Source organism: Rhipicephalus sanguineus, chromosome 4 (genome assembly GCF_013339695.2).
Source record: "Rhipicephalus sanguineus isolate Rsan-2018 chromosome 4, BIME_Rsan_1.4, whole genome shotgun sequence".
In the NCBI taxonomy this organism is placed as follows: Eukaryota; Metazoa; Arthropoda; class Arachnida; order Ixodida; family Ixodidae; genus Rhipicephalus; species Rhipicephalus sanguineus.
This window is the reverse complement of record NC_051179.1, coordinates 175,994,237-176,011,370: the sequence shown is the minus strand read 5'-3', so window position 1 is coordinate 176,011,370 and position 17,134 is coordinate 175,994,237. Positions and strand designations below refer to the sequence as shown.

General features: G+C 51.5%; 1 protein-coding gene across 2 annotated transcripts in view; it reads right to left on the bottom strand.

The window, feature by feature from the left end:
- LOC119390912 (glutathione S-transferase D7) overlaps positions 1-17,134 on the bottom strand; it is a 77,077-nt gene that overhangs the window by 23,488 nt on the left and 36,455 nt on the right. For both annotated transcript variants that reach the window (XM_037658619.2, XM_037658618.2), the window contains exon 3: positions 4,781-4,839. In XM_037658619.2, the coding sequence (XP_037514547.1) occupies positions 4,781-4,839 (59 nt within the window). The remainder of the gene's footprint in view (positions 1-4,780; positions 4,840-17,134) is intronic.

The following is a 17,134-nucleotide window of genomic DNA, read 5'->3' as shown; positions in this document are numbered from 1 at the left end:
CAGATTTCGAACTCCGCAACGCTACCCCCAACACCAAACAATACCACTCACAAGACCTAGAAGTTGGCAATGGGGCCTCCAAGCTCGCCAGCGCTTCAGCACATGCACTTTCCATATCTTCTAGTGCCTGAAACGCTCCACGTCAAGGAACCGGGCAAGGCCATGGCAACTATCAACGTGTTATCAGGCCCACCAGGGCAGCAACCGCAGATTCGAGAGCAGTCCCTACCCGAATGCGTGGACAGTCACCGTGCCTGGTCGGCATCAAGGAATGTAGGACCAACACGACTGAAAAAAATGACACTATATCCACGAAGGGAATGATGATTGAGGAGCTGTCTCGGAGATAATTGGGTAAACCGAGAATGTTCCGTACAATTCCTCTACTGACATATAAAGGCGTCACACGTTGTTATAATAAGGATTCTGGTCAGGCTGTTGTCGAACGCAAGCGGTCGCTGACCTTGCAGCTATGGCCGAACGTGTGGTCAAGGAAATCACGCTTGGAGCGCTCGTCGGCGCCACCAGCTTCAGGTAGCGACCGCTTTCGGCTCTTGGCCGCTGCATCCCGCGCCCGTACCTCTTCGATGTTCTCTTGCCGCCGCTTCCGCGCTGCTTCGGATTCGCGGGCTTGTATCTCGGGGTCCGCACGACGCTGATGTCTCTCTGCGGCCTCGCAAGCTCTCATCGCAGGGCCTTGGCAGCGAGCCCGTGATGCTGCCTTGCGAGCCTTCCGCTCCGCCGCCTTGTCTTCTTCGTACATGTTATTAGTATGGAAGCGCACTGACTGACGACTGTCGAAAGGGAGAGGAAGCGCGCAGTTGTGGCCCTCTAGCGGTCCGCTATCAAACTACAGCACGCGCCGGAGTGGAATAAGCGCCGCATGCTACAGTTGGCTATGCTATATGTGGTTTTGCCTGCGTTAATATCATCATCTAGGCGCTCGAAGAACAAGAGGAAGAAGACTTCTCGTACGGGCGAGCTGCGCCTGTAGCGGTCGCCTCTGGAACTAAGGTTACGCCTACGGCGCGGGACTTTGCTTGAGCTTAAGAACCTGGCAAGCCAGCTCCTAAAACATCAAAGACCTGCCCACGCAATCTGGGCCCCTCTCTGGCAGAAGAAAACCACAAGAATTGGGGCACATACACACTTCCCCATTGTGAAGCCCTGAAACAGTTCACTGCACAAGCTTCGCAAAAAGGGACTAACTGAAAGCTTACAAATCAATGGAGGCCCAGAACAATGTAACAAGTGGATGGGTGCAACTGCCACGGGGAAGAGACCTCGGCCACGCCGAGGTACGCCGAGGTACGGCTTGAAGACATACTGAACAGACAGTAAACGGGACTGTCGCCATACAGTGAACACAGGTATTCCAACCTAGCCGGCGCTAGCATTGTTATCGGAGAAATGCTGCACACCCGCCTCGGTCGGTACCGTGCCGACAATGCAGTTCCCAGCTGACGAGGCGACACTCGAACGACTGCCACTCTCAACGGCAACCGGCGATGGTCAAAAGCACAAAAATATTCACGATTTCGGCACTGCGCATGGTGAAGAAAACGCAACCACGCAACTACAAGCAGACGAGCTGTCGGTGAGACAGGAAGTGCTATATTAATGTTTGTTCGGTGTTTTAACGGCATAACACAATAAAACATACATATTATCTACTTATTGAACTCAAAATTAACAACGAACGTAATAATGAGGGTGCTTTCGTGATCACGCAATAGTTTGCGGACTAATAAATGAATTGTCGAGAGAACAAGGAGCGATTTTCAGCTGACTTTGAGAATTTATTGTAAATTCCAGCCGGCGTGCTTCGCTATATTATTTGGCTCGCGTGTTCCCGGGAGCCTCGACTACCGATGGGCAGTGCTTTTTGACCTTGCTGAAAAAGTGTTGCAGGGCCCCTTTAATGAAAATTAATTTATTTCATGACCACTTGTTTTCGAACTGCAAAGAAGAAATTTACAACAGATAGCTTTGCCTATTATTGGTGCAGCCGCAATGGCTCAATGGTTACGGTGCTCAGCTTCTGATCCGAAAGACGCGCGTTCGAGGCAAGCTCCATCGGTCGCAATTCCATAGAGGCGAAATCCTAGAGGCCCGTTTACTTTGCTATTTAAACGCACGGTAAAGAAGCCCTAGGCAGTCCGAATTTCTGGAGCCTTCCACTACGGCGCGCTATTTAGGCGCACGGTAAAGAAGCCCTAGGCAGTCCAAATTTCTGGAGCCTTCCACTACGGCGCGCTATTTAGGCGCACGGTAAAGAAGCCCTAGGCAGTCCAAATTTCTGGAGCCTTCCACTACGGCGCGCTATTTAGGCGCACGGTAAAGAAGCCCTAGGCAGTCCAAATTTCTGGAGCCTTCCACTACGGCGCGCTATTTAGGCGCACGGTAAAGAAGCCCTAGGCAGTCCAAATTTCTGGAGCCTTCCACTACGGCGCGCTATTTAGGCGCACGGTAAAGAAGCCCTAGGCAGTCCAAATTTCTGGAGCCTTCCACTACGGCGCGCTATTTAGGCGCACGGTAAAGAAGCCCTAGGCAGTCCAAATTTCTGGAGCCTTCCACTACGGCGCGCTATTTAGGCGCACGGTAAAGAAGCCCTAGGCAGTCCAAATTTCTGGAGCCTTCCACTACGGCGCGCTATTTAGGCGCACGGTAAAGAAGCCCTAGGCAGTCCAAATTTCTGGAGCCTTCCACTACGGCGCGCTATTTAGGCGCACGGTAAAGAAGCCCTAGGCAGTCCAAATTTCTGGAGCCTTCCACTACGGCGCGCTATTTAGGCGCACGGTAAAGAAGCCCTAGGCAGTCCAAATTTCTGGAGCCTTCCACTACGGCGCGCTATTTAGGCGCACGGTAAAGAAGCCCTAGGCAGTCCAAATTTCTGGAGCCTTCCACTACGGCGCGCTATTTAGGCGCACGGTAAAGAAGCCCTAGGCAGTCCGAATTTCTGGAGCCTTCCACTACGGCGCGCTATTTAGGCGCACGGTAAAGAAGCCCTAGGCAGTCCGAATTTCTGGAGCCTTCCACTACGGCGCGCTATTTAGGCGCACGGTAAAGAAGCCCTAGGCAGTCCGAATTTCTGGAGCCTTCCACTACGGCGCGCTATTTAGGCGCACGGTAAAGAAGCCCTAGGCAGTCCGAATTTCTGGAGCCTTCCACTACGGCGCGCTATTTAGGCGCACGGTAAAGAAGCCCTAGGCAGTCCGAATTTCTGGAGCCTTCCACTACGGCGCGCTATTTAGGCGCACGGTAAAGAAGCCCTAGGCAGTCCAAATTTCTGGAGCCTTCCACTACGGCGCGCTATTTAGGCGCACGGTAAAGAAGCCCTAGGCAGTCCAAATTTCTGGAGCCTTCCACTACGGCGCGCTATTTAGGCGCACGGTAAAGAAGCCCTAGGCAGTCCAAATTTCTGGAGCCTTCCACTACGGCGCGCTATTTAGGCGCACGGTAAAGAAGCCCTAGGCAGTCCAAATTTCTGGAGCCTTCCACTACGGCGCGCTATTTAGGCGCACGGTAAAGAAGCCCTAGGCAGTCCAAATTTCTGGAGCCTTCCACTACGGCGCGCTATTTAGGCGCACGGTAAAGAAGCCCTAGGCAGTCCAAATTTCTGGAGCCTTCCACTACGGCGCGCTATTTAGGCGCACGGTAAAGAAGCCCTAGGCAGTCCAAATTTCTGGAGCCTTCCACTACGGCGCGCTATTTAGGCGCACGGTAAAGAAGCCCTAGGCAGTCCAAATTTCTGGAGCCTTCCACTACGGCGCGCTATTTAGGCGCACGGTAAAGAAGCCCTAGGCAGTCCGAATTTCTGGAGCCTTCCACTACGGCGCGCTATTTAGGCGCACGGTAAAGAAGCCCTAGGCAGTCCGAATTTCTGGAGCCTTCCACTACGGCGCGCTATTTAGGCGCACGGTAAAGAAGCCCTAGGCAGTCCGAATTTCTGGAGCCTTCCACTACGGCGCGCTATTTAGGCGCACGGTAAAGAAGCCCTAGGCAGTCCGAATTTCTGGAGCCTTCCACTACGGCGCGCTATTTAGGCGCACGGTAAAGAAGCCCTAGGCAGTCCGAATTTCTGGAGCCTTCCACTACGGCGCGCTATTTAGGCGCACGGTAAAGAAGCCCTAGGCAGTCCGAATTTCTGGAGCCTTCCACTACGGCGCGCTATTTAGGCGCACGGTAAAGAAGCCCTAGGCAGTCCAAATTTCTGGAGCCTTCCACTACGGCGCGCTATTTAGGCGCACGGTAAAGAAGCCCTAGGCAGTCCAAATTTCTGGAGCCTTCCACTACGGCGCGCTATTTAGGCGCACGGTAAAGAAGCCCTAGGCAGTCCAAATTTCTGGAGCCTTCCACTACGGCGCGCTATTTAGGCGCACGGTAAAGAAGCCCTAGGCAGTCCGAATTTCTGGAGCCTTCCACTACGGCGCGCTATTTAGGCGCACGGTAAAGAAGCCCTAGGCAGTCCAAATTTCTGGAGCCTTCCACTACGGCGCGCTATTTAGGCGCACGGTAAAGAAGCCCTAGGCAGTCCAAATTTCTGGAGCCTTCCACTACGGCGCGCTATTTAGGCGCACGGTAAAGAAGCCCTAGGCAGTCCAAATTTCTGGAGCCTTCCACTACGGCGCGCTATTTAGGCGCACGTTAAAGAAGCCCTAGGCAGTCCGAATTTCTGGAGCCTTCCACTACGGCGCTTCTCGTAGCCCGAGTCACTTTGGGCCAGAAAATCCTACGAACCAAACAAACTAGGTATTGCTAAAACTAATCGCTAACTCACCTTTCCCACAGCACAAAGGTGTCGTCTTGCAGAGTTGGTATGGTGTGCATAGGGTTTAACTGTTGGAAAAGAAACACAGGCGCTCATAATCTTTTAAAGATCAAAAAAACGTTTTGGCTACAAGAAACTAAGTGCACATGCCTGAAATTCAGCTGAATTATCATGGCGCGAAGCGTTTTGAGAATCCTTGAAGCGCGAGACAGTGAGGCGTGCTCATGAGGGGTGTCTAAAGGCGAGAACGCTTCAGTAAAAAGAACAAGCTTTGCTGTAGGGTACGGACAACACCTTCAACAGCAAGAGTGCAACCCGCACTTCTATAATATAGAGTTCCCTAAGAGTACCCTAGAGGAGTCTACAGGACTTACAACGTATGACGATTCAGCAAGATGGGAATGATTGGTAGTACGCGGATGTGTCTAAGCTGCGTTCTTTCCGCTCCGTTTGGCTCCGTGTGGCCGGCAGCAAGACGAAGTTCAGCAAGCATTCGGCAGCTCCAATTCACTGCCTTGACCTATTAGGCTCACCAATTCAAATGGGGTCACGAAGTTCACAACGACCCACTCTTTTACCTGAACAAAAGACACAGCAGAACACTAAGCAAAGCCGCAAGTGCGTTCGAAGTCGAAAGCACGAAAATTAGGCAAATCCGTGTATTCCCCTTAACTTGCATGTTGGCTGAACGATCGCAGCACCAGTTTCCTCTAGTCGATATTGTGTAAATCTAATTTCTATAACACGATACCCAACTGACTACGCCATGTTATTGTTGTGGCGCCCGCCATTGTGTCCACTTCTTCCTTTCTCGATTACATGTGCCACCTTGCATGGCAGACGGTGCAAATAAACGTTACAAGGTGCACTCTTCTATGACTAAATGTATCAGTGCATTGACGGAATGAACGGTCTATCTGGCGATGCATCACCGCATGTACAGGCAGAATTTCACGTGGTCGCTGAACGCCCACTTTGCATGGCCGCAAATGTGAGCCAGCCCTGGAGGCAGGGCCACACTCAAATGCGTTTTGCTGGTGAGGCCTACTAAGCAGCTATACCAAACCAGAAACCCAGAGAAAGTGTTATAAATATTTGATTTAATGAAGAAATTGTGCTATGGGTGACGCGCATTCGTTACGCGAAGGATATTGTCACGTGGTCGTGACGGTGAAGAAAACGCAGCCGGGCTATTTAAGATGAAACTCTTTACCAGCGTATCGAAGCATTCGAACTCTGTAATGGGCCGTCCTCTCGTGCGCCTTCTAGCGGGTCGTCCTCTTCTGTGAGAGCACGCCCCTCGTGCTGAGAGTCAGCCCCGCCTTGACTGTCGCTGTCGTGCATTGTCGTCGAGTACCCGCTAATAAACGTCTTTACAATTTGATGGAGAGTGCTGTGCCCTTAACCCTTAACCAACTTCCGTCTCCAGTCGATGCCTCTGGAGCTTTGATCTCGTACCATGCCAGCTACCATGCCGCAAGACGCCGCCCAGCAAACGCCGCCTGCCACACCGACCGCTTGTCACGGTGTCCTCCGTATCCGCGACCATCCTGTCTTCACCGGCGCGGAGGGCACCGAAGTGGAGGACTGGTTCGCGATCTACGAACGCGTGAGTGTCCCCAATAAATGGGACGAAGTAGGCAAACTGAGCAACTTGGTTTTCTACCTCACGGGTGTGGCAGGCATGTGGTACAACAACCATGCAACCCGACGTGGTCTATTTTCAAGACCGCCATTGCCGACGTGTTTGGCCGCCCTGCCGTTCGCAAGCTGCAAGCCGAACAGCGTTTACGTGAACGAGCTGAGCAGGCCGGCGAATCTTTCACGAGCTACATTGAAGACATCCTTGACTTGTGCAAGAAAGCCGACGCGAGCATGTCGGAGTCTGATAGAATCAGGAATATTATGAAAGGTGTTGACGACGATGCCTTCACCACGCTGCTGGCCAAAAACCCTCGCACGGTGGCCGATGTCATCATGCTGTGCCAAAGCTGGAGCTGCGCCGCCGGCGCTTGATGACCCGTCGCCAGCCATCACGCGACGCTGATCTCGCGGGCTTGTCGGCCATTCCTGACCACTCCACCTTGCTCGCCGAAATCAAGTCGTTCGTGCGTGAGGAAATTGCCCGCCAGGTCTCGCTACTGGCTTTCGCTCCACCGCAACATCTTGAACAGCTGTCAACTACACTTCTGCCTCCCCTCCGCCGAGCGATTCAGCAAGATATCGCGGAGGTCATACCTGAATACCACCAGCCCTCTCCAGTGTCTGTGCCACTAAGCTACGCGCAAGCTGTAGCCAGGCCACCCCCAGCGATTCCTGTGGGTGGCCCGCTCAGTTACGCCGAAGCCATCGCCAGACCCCAGGACTTCGAGTCCGCTGTGCCGCCTACATACGTCGATATCATCCACAGGCCCCGACTGCAGCCCACCATGCAATCATATCAGCAGCCGCCTCGTCCATCGCGTTCTGCGACTTGGATGGGACCCGCGAACCGATGGCGCACTTCTGACAACCGCCCCATCTGCTTTGCGTGCGGTTGCGCCGGTCACGTCGCACGCTATTGCAATCGCGTGCAGCCGCCTCGAGTCGCATCAACCCCCACCAGCCAATCAAGCGGCCCTTATTATGGCCAACCGCCGCCTATGTCACCGACGTACCGCCCCGCACCATCTACCCGCTGTTCACCGTCTCCACGCCGTTTCTCACTGTCGCCGATGCGGCCACGTGCGGTCCCACGCGACCAGGAAAACTAGTCGTCGCAGTCCACGAGGCAAGAGCTGCGACGCTATCGAACTGCGAAAGCCCTCAGCGAAGCCAATCGAACCTGATAGACGTTATTGTGGACAGTGTTCGCGCATCTGCCCTTATCGACACTGGGGCCGCCGCATCCCTTATGGACGCTAAACTTAGCCGACTACTACGAAAAGTGACGACGCCATTTTCCGGGTTCTCTCTCCGCACAGCCATCGCCCAAATTATTCACCCGACAGCGGTATGCACAGCCCGTGTCCTCATTCAGGGCGGTCTGTACACCGTCGAATTCATCATAATTTCTTCATACTCTCACGACGTCATTCTTGGATGGGATTTTCTCGCCCGCCACGACGCCGTAATTTATTGCGCACCAGCCGAAATAGAGCTCTCACCATTCTCAGACTTGACGCCGGCAGACAGTCCATCGGCTGAACACAAGTGTTTCATGCCGGACTCCACAAAGATTTTCGTGACGCATTTCCGTCACGGAAATACGTCACCAAAATGAACGCCATCAAACAGCAAAGAAAAAACTATAAGAAAAAGTTCCGTTGACAGGTGTCAAACCCATGACCTCGCGGTCCGCGACGATGGCTCGCGGGCGTTTAGCCCACTGAGCTACCGCAAAATATTGGGGGACTCTTAAGCTTCGCCTTTAGGAGTTGAACGCGATAGCGAAATGCGGCCCCTACTGCGCACTTCAACCATTAAGTGCATACTTATTAATGTGTATTGTTACGCACAGACGCACACAGACACACACACGCGCGCGCGCGATGTATCTATATTAATGGTACAGGTTTTCGATCTACAGCACTTCCCTGTGCAAGAGTCGATAAATATTTCTCACAATGCCTCACAGATGGCAGCACATTATCTAGCGTTTGCTGTTGTTTCCCGCTAGATGGAGATAGTTGTCCATTTTTAGAGCTGTTTGAAAGTTCGTGTGTGTTTTTAGCGGCGATGGCTGCACTATTCCGGCCTTTTTCGTCGCACCAAAAACGTAGTTTGATGGCCTTGCCAATGCGCCTACAAATCGCCGAATGTGCTCATTTTCGTCGTGACACCTGTCGAACAAAATGCATTAAGGAGACTTCTTCCACTACAAGGCATTTATGTAGTGTCTTCTTCCGAAGCAGCTGGAAGTAACATCGTGGCTTTGTGCTAGGACATATGCTAGCCACGCAAACGGCCCGGGTTCGATCCTCAGTGGGACCGAAGATTTTTATTGTTTATTTCATTTGCGTGTTTCTCGATTTTTCGCTCAAGGACGATTTCTCGCTTATAAGCGTCGGTAGCGACGCCGACACCGACACCGGAATTTCTGCGACACGAGTTCTCTAACGCTATAGCGTTAAAACACATATGAACGCGCCTTTTCTCTTTCACACTTTGCTCTCAGAGTGCTCTTGCATGGATGGATGGATGGATGCTATGAGCGTCCCCTTTATAAAGGGATGGTGACATGTGGGCCACCAGGCTAAAAAAACGCGCCTTTGCTGCGACCATACCATTCGGCGCGTGTCCAATAGATGTGTAATTTCTTTTAACACACCGCGAGGTGGCGGCTTAGACCAAGCCTCGCTCATATCCATCCATATCAAAAATAGCTCTCCGACGCTCGCCTGGCTGTCGCACCGCGTTCCCCGCTCGCGCTTTGAGAATTAACAGCCAGGCTAGAGGGAAGACACGACACGCGTAGCGTTTCTCTTCGTGTTCCACGACGCTTTGAAGGAGTGTATATCGAGTATTGTTGTTTATTATGTGCTTGTTCATGCCATGTTTGCGCGGGATTCACCATATGCGGTGTCCACGTATATGTTAAGAACTTCAGCTACCGCAAGGGTTAAATCATGATCATGGGCGTTAGTTGTCAGTACAGATATGTGCCACTACGCGTCAACGTGAGTGCGTCCACATCAGGCGGTGCTACATCAGCCAAATAACAATAGACATTATACAACCTCTCATATACCAAGGCACTAAAGCAATCAACTACTTCTGTTACGACAAGTTTCACTTTCGTGTTATACCGATTCCTATGACAGAGGGATCAACCGTTATTTCTTACGAACCCATCCCTATTCATTGTTACATTGGTGCGAAGGGAATGTCTCGGCAGAGCGGAACCCCTTTGAAGACGCACAAGTTATGGACGTACCGGGTGACACGCACTGCGCCAGCTCCCGTACGCTCAGTGCTGTTTCCACATCTCATTCATCATCCGCTGATGTATTTCGTTCCTCGATTGCTGACAACCTTACGTCGGTGGAGCGTTCCCAGCTTCTCTGCCTGTTGCAAGAATTTCGTTCTTCGTTCGATGTTGCGCAAACTTCTCTCGGCCGCACGTCTGCTGTCACGCATCGCAGCGACACTGGCGTCCAACGACCACTGCGGCCACGCCCATATCGCGTATTCCAGCAGAGCGCAGTGTAATTAACGAGCATTCGAAGATACGCTTCGACGCGATGTCATTCGACCCTCAAACCGCCCGTGCGGGTATCCTGTCGTTCCCGTTGCGAATAAGGACGGCTCTGTGCGGTTCTGCGTGGACTACTGACGACTGAATAAGATCACTCGTGAGGACGTTTATCTTCTACCTCGTATAGACGACGCCATTGACAGTCTCCAAGGAGCAGATTTCATCGCTCGATTTGCGCTCAGGGTACTGGCGAGTCCCTATTGCTGATGACGCCCGATCGAAGACAGCCTTTGTCACGCCCGACGGCTTGTACGAATTCAACGTCATGCCGTTTGGGCTGTGTAATGCACCCGCGACCTTTGAGCGCATGATGAATACCGTTCTGCGCAACTTGAAATGCACACGTGTCTGTGCTACCTCGACGACGTCGTCGTTTTCGCCCCGGACTTCTCTACGCATCCTCAACATCTGCGGCATGTTTGACGCGCTTGAGCGACACCGCGCTACAACTGAATGTAAAGAAGTGCCGATTTTCAACACGGCAGCTGACAATTCTAGGCTAGTTGTGTCCAAGGACGGAATTCTCCCCGATCCAGCCGAGCATCGGGCCATGACAGAGTCTCTAAACCTGCGTCCGTCAAAGAACTTCGCAGTCTCGTAGGATTAGGCTCCTACTTTCGGCGCTTCATCCGAAACTTCGCGACTATCACATCGCCGCTGACGAAGCTCCTTGGTAGCAACAGGCCCCTCAATTCGTGGTCGTAAGAGTGAGACGGCGCTTTCGCAAAGCTCCGTTGTTTGTTGACGTCTCCTTCCATACTACGCCACTACGACCCTACGGGCCCTGCAGAGGTACACACGGACGCCAGCTGTGTTAGCCTCGGCGCTGTCCTTGCGCAGCGCAAACCTGGGTTCTCGGAATATGTCGTGGCATATGCAAGTCGTAGGCTTACTAAAGCCGAGACCAACTACACCGTTACGGAGAAAGAACACCTGGCAATCATCTGCGCCCTTACGAAGTTCCGACCTTATTTGTATGGTCGCCCATTTGATGTCATCACCGACCATCATGTACTGTGCTGGTTGTGGTCATTGATGGATCCCTCAGGTCGTCTCGCCCGTTGGGCACTACGCCTGCAAGACTACGACATCAGCGTACCGTACCGCAACGGACGCCAGCATGCTGACGCCGACGCCCGGTCGCGCTCTTTGTTGCCTGACGACAGTGCCCACAGCTCAATGTCTCACTTTGCCGTTTCTTCTATCGACATTCACACCATTGCTACCAAACAGTGCAAGGATAAATGAATTACTTCACTGACAGACTTGCTGAATGATCCATCGGCAACACCATCCACTCGCGTGTTGCATCGTCAAGCCCACCATGTCGCCGTTCGCGACGACCTCCTCCACCGTCGCCATTAGAACGGCGACGGCCGCCAGTGGCTACTACTAATACCCCGCAGTCTGCGTTCTGACATATGCGAGTCGTTCCACTCTGATCCGCAGTGTGCACACTCTGGGGTATTAAAAACCTACCACCGCATTCGCCAATGGTACTTTTGACGAGGAATGTACCGCTACGTGCAGACGTTTGTTCGCACCTGCATCGATTGTCAGCGCCGCAAAACTTCAACGCACCTGTCGCCGGAAGTTCTCCAACCTCTACCTTGCCCTGGCCGACCATTTGGGTGCGCTGACATCGATATGTATGGGCCACTTCCTCTGACGTCCGCTGGTAACCGGTGGGCCATCGTCGCTGTAGACCACCTCACGCGATACGCTGAAACTGCCGCGCTCCCTGCGGCTACAGCGCGCGATGTGGCCTCTTTCCGGCTCCACCGATTCATGCTGCGTCATGGTCCACCCCAGGAGCTGCTCAGTGATCGAGGCCATGTCTTCTTGCCAGAAGCCGTCGAAACCATTCTCAAAGAGTGCAACGTTGTTCACCGCAAAACTATTGCTTACCACCCACAGACGAATGGCCTCACTGAACGCTTTAAGCTCACGCTCGGCGACATGCTCTCGATGCACGTCGCCGCCGACCACACAATTGTACCACACAAACTGACCTTCGTCACGTACGCTACAATACCGCCCCTCAGAGCACTACTGGTTTCTCACCATTTTTCTTATTGTATGGCAGGCACCCGTCGCACAAAATCGACACAATCTTTCCCTACAAGCCGGATCGATCTGAGTGTGCGCCTATTTGTGCCACAGCCAGACTTGCTGAGGAGTGTCGCAAGCTCTCCAAGACCTTTACTGCGCATGACCAAGAGCGGCAGAAGAGCATTCGCGGTGACACCTCCACTTCTGCGCCCACGTTCCTCCCTGGAGCGCTCGTATGGCTCTCGGTCCCTACCACTGCCACTGGCCTCTCTTCCAAACTACTGCCCAAATGCGAAGGCCCCTACCGGGTCGTCGAACGCACATCGCCTGTCAACTACCTGATCGAACCCATCGAACCATATTCGGACATGCGCCGTCGAGGGCGCGACATTGTCAACGTGGAGCGGCTGAAGCCCTACCATGACCCGCTCATAGTGACAAGCTGCTAGGTCGCCAAGCGGCTCCCTTTTCGTACCCGGGGTAATTGTAGCGAAGCGTTCGAACTCTGTAATGGGTCTTCCTTTCGAGCTCGTTCTAGTGGGTTGTCCTCTTCTCTGAGAGCACGCCCCTCGTACTCAGAGTTGGCCGCGCCTTTACTGTCGCTGTCGTGCATCGTCGCCGAGTACCCGCTAATCAACGTCTTTACACTTGGCAAATTAGTGCGCAGGAGGTTTCGCCAGGGGTCGCCTGTGAAAGCTTCGCCATCATTGCTTAGCACCAATATCTCCGAAAGCGCTGGTGATTGGCGGACGACTTTTCATGAAGACAGAGAAATTGTCGTCGCTAATCACTGAAGCGTCAGTTCGAAAAAAAGCAGCAAGGCAGGTGAGTGAGCCACGTAACAGGATACCTGTATTAACATGACGCGCGTGCCTACACATGCGAATCATAAATTTTCGAACTGTAGGTACGTTACAAAAATAATCACGCAGTGAGCTGGAAATGACGCCTTGAGGTGCAATAGAAAGGGCAAATCTCAAAAAATGAACCCTACGACGCTGGCACAACGCTACAGCTACAGCTGTCATAATAATGTACAGTAAGACAAGGAGCGTAGCCTAAAAAGCCCTTATATATATATCAATTATGCAAAGCACCGTAAACTTCACTTCATTAAGTTAACCGGTACTTTGAGCGCACGCACGCTTGCATAGCGTTGTCACAATTCACTCTTAAGGGGTCATGAAGCGCCGCTTGGGCTTGTTGAAAAAACACATCCTGCGGTAGGCTGACACGGCTATGAACTGCTCAGCCAAATATTGCAGTCGTACGCGCCGCGTAAAGGCTACAAGCGGAGCGCGAAGTTGCTGTTTTCTCAGGCGCCCTGTTTTCAAACAAGGGCCGGTTCTCACTCTGATCGATGGGTGGGGCGCCTGTCACTTGACGTCATACATCTGTCTTTCCACGTCGCAAGAGACATAGCATCCTTATTGGCCAATAGCCTGAACAAATCAATAGTGGTGCTTGGATCAGATGCGCTTGCTCCCGTTGACACTATGTATAACAATTGTTGTAGATAAATAAACAGGCTGAAACATGGAAAAATCTTGGTGCGAGTTTTCAAAAAGATGACTCTCTTTCGGTAGAGGCCAACTGTCGTCTGCTGAAGTCAACGCACCCGCGCACGTTCAAGCGTAACCTAAATTTGGCCACACTGCCTTTTCGGTATCGCAGCCCCTTGTGCCTGCCTTGTTTCGATTAGTTTTGAATGCCATAACTGGTCTCCAATCTTACAAAACTTGTGTGTGGCGTTCACTTCTAACGCCACGGATCAGTGCGTGCACAGATCGAGTTGCAAGCAGATTCTTTCCGGAGAGCGGCCAGCCCGTATATATAGGCACTGGATCTTGACCTGCAATGTAGTGCCGCTGGGAGATTTCTCTTGTGCATAGTTGAACAATAAATATTCGCAGCGTGCGCGTTAACTAAAAGCGGAGCGTGGGTCTCTGTGTCTAATCGGGGCCCCCAGTTTTAGGGTCGAATCCCCTTACGTTTTGGCGTGTCGGCGGGTCTCGGCTGCTGTACGACGCTTGTCGTCTGCTGTATTAACGGTGCATCTGCTTGATTAAAACCGGTTCAGCGCAAGAGAGGGCACCACACTGTATATGCTACCTTTAGGTAGCAGAGTTGCGCATTGGTCTGGCTAGCAACCACAGCTATGCGGCGAAGACGCGCTCCGTTTTTGCAGGCGACATGCCTACCGGGTCACCGATCGGCAAGTATGGCGTGTCGAAGACCGGTGACTAACTTTACTGTGAATGACTAGTGTCAATCCAGTTCGTTGCAGCGGCGCGATCGAGAAATACAAGAATTGACCCGAGCGTAAGCTTCTCCGCAACGCTTGGTTGCTAGCGGCGTTTGGAAGACCGATGCGCGACTCTGCTACCTAAAGGTAGCATATACCACGGTGTTAGAAGTATTATAGGTGCACCGACGGCGCCTCCGGAAGTGGCGAACTTCTGTCCGCGGTTTGTGGCGTCTTGTTCACAGGGCCCTAGATGGCGCTACACTACTGGTGGCTCATGAGCGGTATCAGGCATGGTCGCTTCGGAGCCGCGAACGCCCCTCGAAATGAATAAAAAACTGTGCGTTCGCGCTATAACGAGCGCAAAAATAAATAAATAAATAATAGCTTCGAATAAATCGAAATTTGGACGATACAGCCGTTACCTGTTGAATACGTTGAATTTGCCACCGCGAAGGTTCGCGGTGGCAAATTCAACATATGCCTTCCTCATTCGGACAATTAAAGATATGACAGTGACGTCACGCTGAAATATGACAGACACTCGTTCTATTTGTAGAAGTACAGTTTAGATAGTTAGAAAAAATAACGTATTTCCGTAGTATTACAACAGAAAATGCATGCTGTCTTTGCAGTCGCGAACATTCGAAGTAATTTGCGGTCGTTGATCGCGGATAAAAAAATGTGTCACGAATACGACTTTTTAGCTAGTCGAGCATAAAATAGTGAATTTCAGCGAATGCCAGCAGCTAAGTTTGAGGCACCGACGAAGGACATGAAAAAGCATCCTGATATGGCACTGGGGGAAGGGGGGACATTAAGAGTGGTGGATATATGTTTCCGATTCTTCTTTGTTGCCAACTGAGGGGTATTTTTCACTGTTATTGTCTCGCATAGTCACCCGAATGCAGCATTACTACTTCGTCTTTCAAGGAACACGTCGATCGCGGTGTGCGGAGTCTTTAGAGCGTAGCCACCCTAGTAGCACAAATTGTTGTGGCAATGTTTATGCAACATCTGCTATGTTGCGCAACGTTGCACAACTTTAGACAATATTGCGGCAATATGCGTGGATGTTATATGAAATCGTAAAGCATTTTCAAATGTTGAAGCAACATTGTGAGACAATGTTGGGGCGCGAATGTTGCCGCGATAATGCACCGATGTTCGCACTTCTTTTTTAGTTGTTTCTAGGATGACCCTTTTTAATAGGCCGGAATTTAAAAAAAAGCTGCTATACTTTTTTTTTCAACGTCACAACCAACGGCTTTGCGAGGTCATTTCCAGACGCACCTGGGGATAGGGTTCCCCATCTGGGGAAGGGGGCTAAGGTTCAGCACAGCGTCCCCCTACAAGTCAAAGTATGGCGCAGATAACGCGGTGCACGCGGTGGGTAATGCCCCATGCCCCCGATCCCGTGTTCTCTCCCATTTTCTCTATTTTTCCATTCCTCTGCGCGCTCAAGTGCAGCTTTACTTTGATGAAACGTTTGGAATAAACCGAATAAGGCCTCCGAGACTTGGTGCATGAAGCGTACCAAAGCGTACGTCGTACTTCGACTGTCTCAGAGGCCATCTGTAAATTATAAACTCGATATAACAACGTGTAGTTTACGTAAAATATTTATATTACTTAAATTAAACATATATATGCAATTTCTTGAAAGAATAATTTTTTGAGTGTTAGAAAGAAAAGGTAATATTTTGGTGGGAGGAAACCAAGGAAACTCCATCGTCGTCGTCATTAGCTACGGAGCGGAAGGGCTGTCTTGGCGGGCTTTCCGTGTTGCGCCGCTTCGCATGTGCTGGCTATAGTATCGTATTCACCATTCCGTGTAGATACGGGTCGCTTCGGCGTTGGAATTCTCGAACCACCGGCAATTATGACAGCGGCTTCCTTGAAAGACGGCGTCGGGAATGTCACTGGCGGTCAGTGCACTTGCATTACTTTCTGTATGTCTTCATGAATTCCTTGTGTGATATTGTCGTGCACATTTCTTTGCATGATGAAGAGAGTGAAGTGCGCTCTCGGTAGCGTTAGCTATCGACAGAAGCAGAGGAGATTAACGGCTTCAGTACGAAGTGAAATTGAAAGTTGCCATTCAGGCTGTGAATCAAGCAACGAAGGTGCTTTCTCGAGTGACGTCGAGCCTGATAGAGCATCTCCGATTTCTGTACTGGTCCCTGATGATGAAAGTAGTTCGTCCTTAGTGGCACCTCTGTCAGTATTGAACAATCATTCCCCATTACTTGACCATCATAGTGACTCGGCGAGCAGCGGTGATTTTTCTGATAGTTCAGTTGGTATAGAAAGTACTTGTGAAGTTGAACACATGCGTTTAGATGGCAACGATGAGACCAACGCGGCTACGCCTACGTCCCTTGTAAACAACACAACGTTGTGTCTTCAGGATGATCTGAAAGAATGGGCTCTGAGTACCCAAGTGCCTGCATCACACTTCACTTCTCTGCTCAAGATCTTGAAAGTTTACCATCCCGAGCTACCCGCAGATGCAAGGACGTTGTTGAAGACACAGAGAGATGTTGAGCTGCGGACTATTGGTGGAGGACTGTACTATTATTTTGGAATGACGTCCCAACTGACCACCCACGCTTCAGATTATCTCACCGACGGATGCGGCACTTTGTCTTTGATAGTCAACATCGATGGCCTGCCCATCTCCAAGAGCTCACGGAGGCAGTTTTGGCCCGTGCTCGTAATGGTGAAGGAAAGCAGAGTCCGTTCACCTTTCATAGTCGCCCTTTATGAAGGGGAGCATAAACCACAGGATTTGGGTTCATACTTGAAAGATTTTGTCCAGGAGATGAGT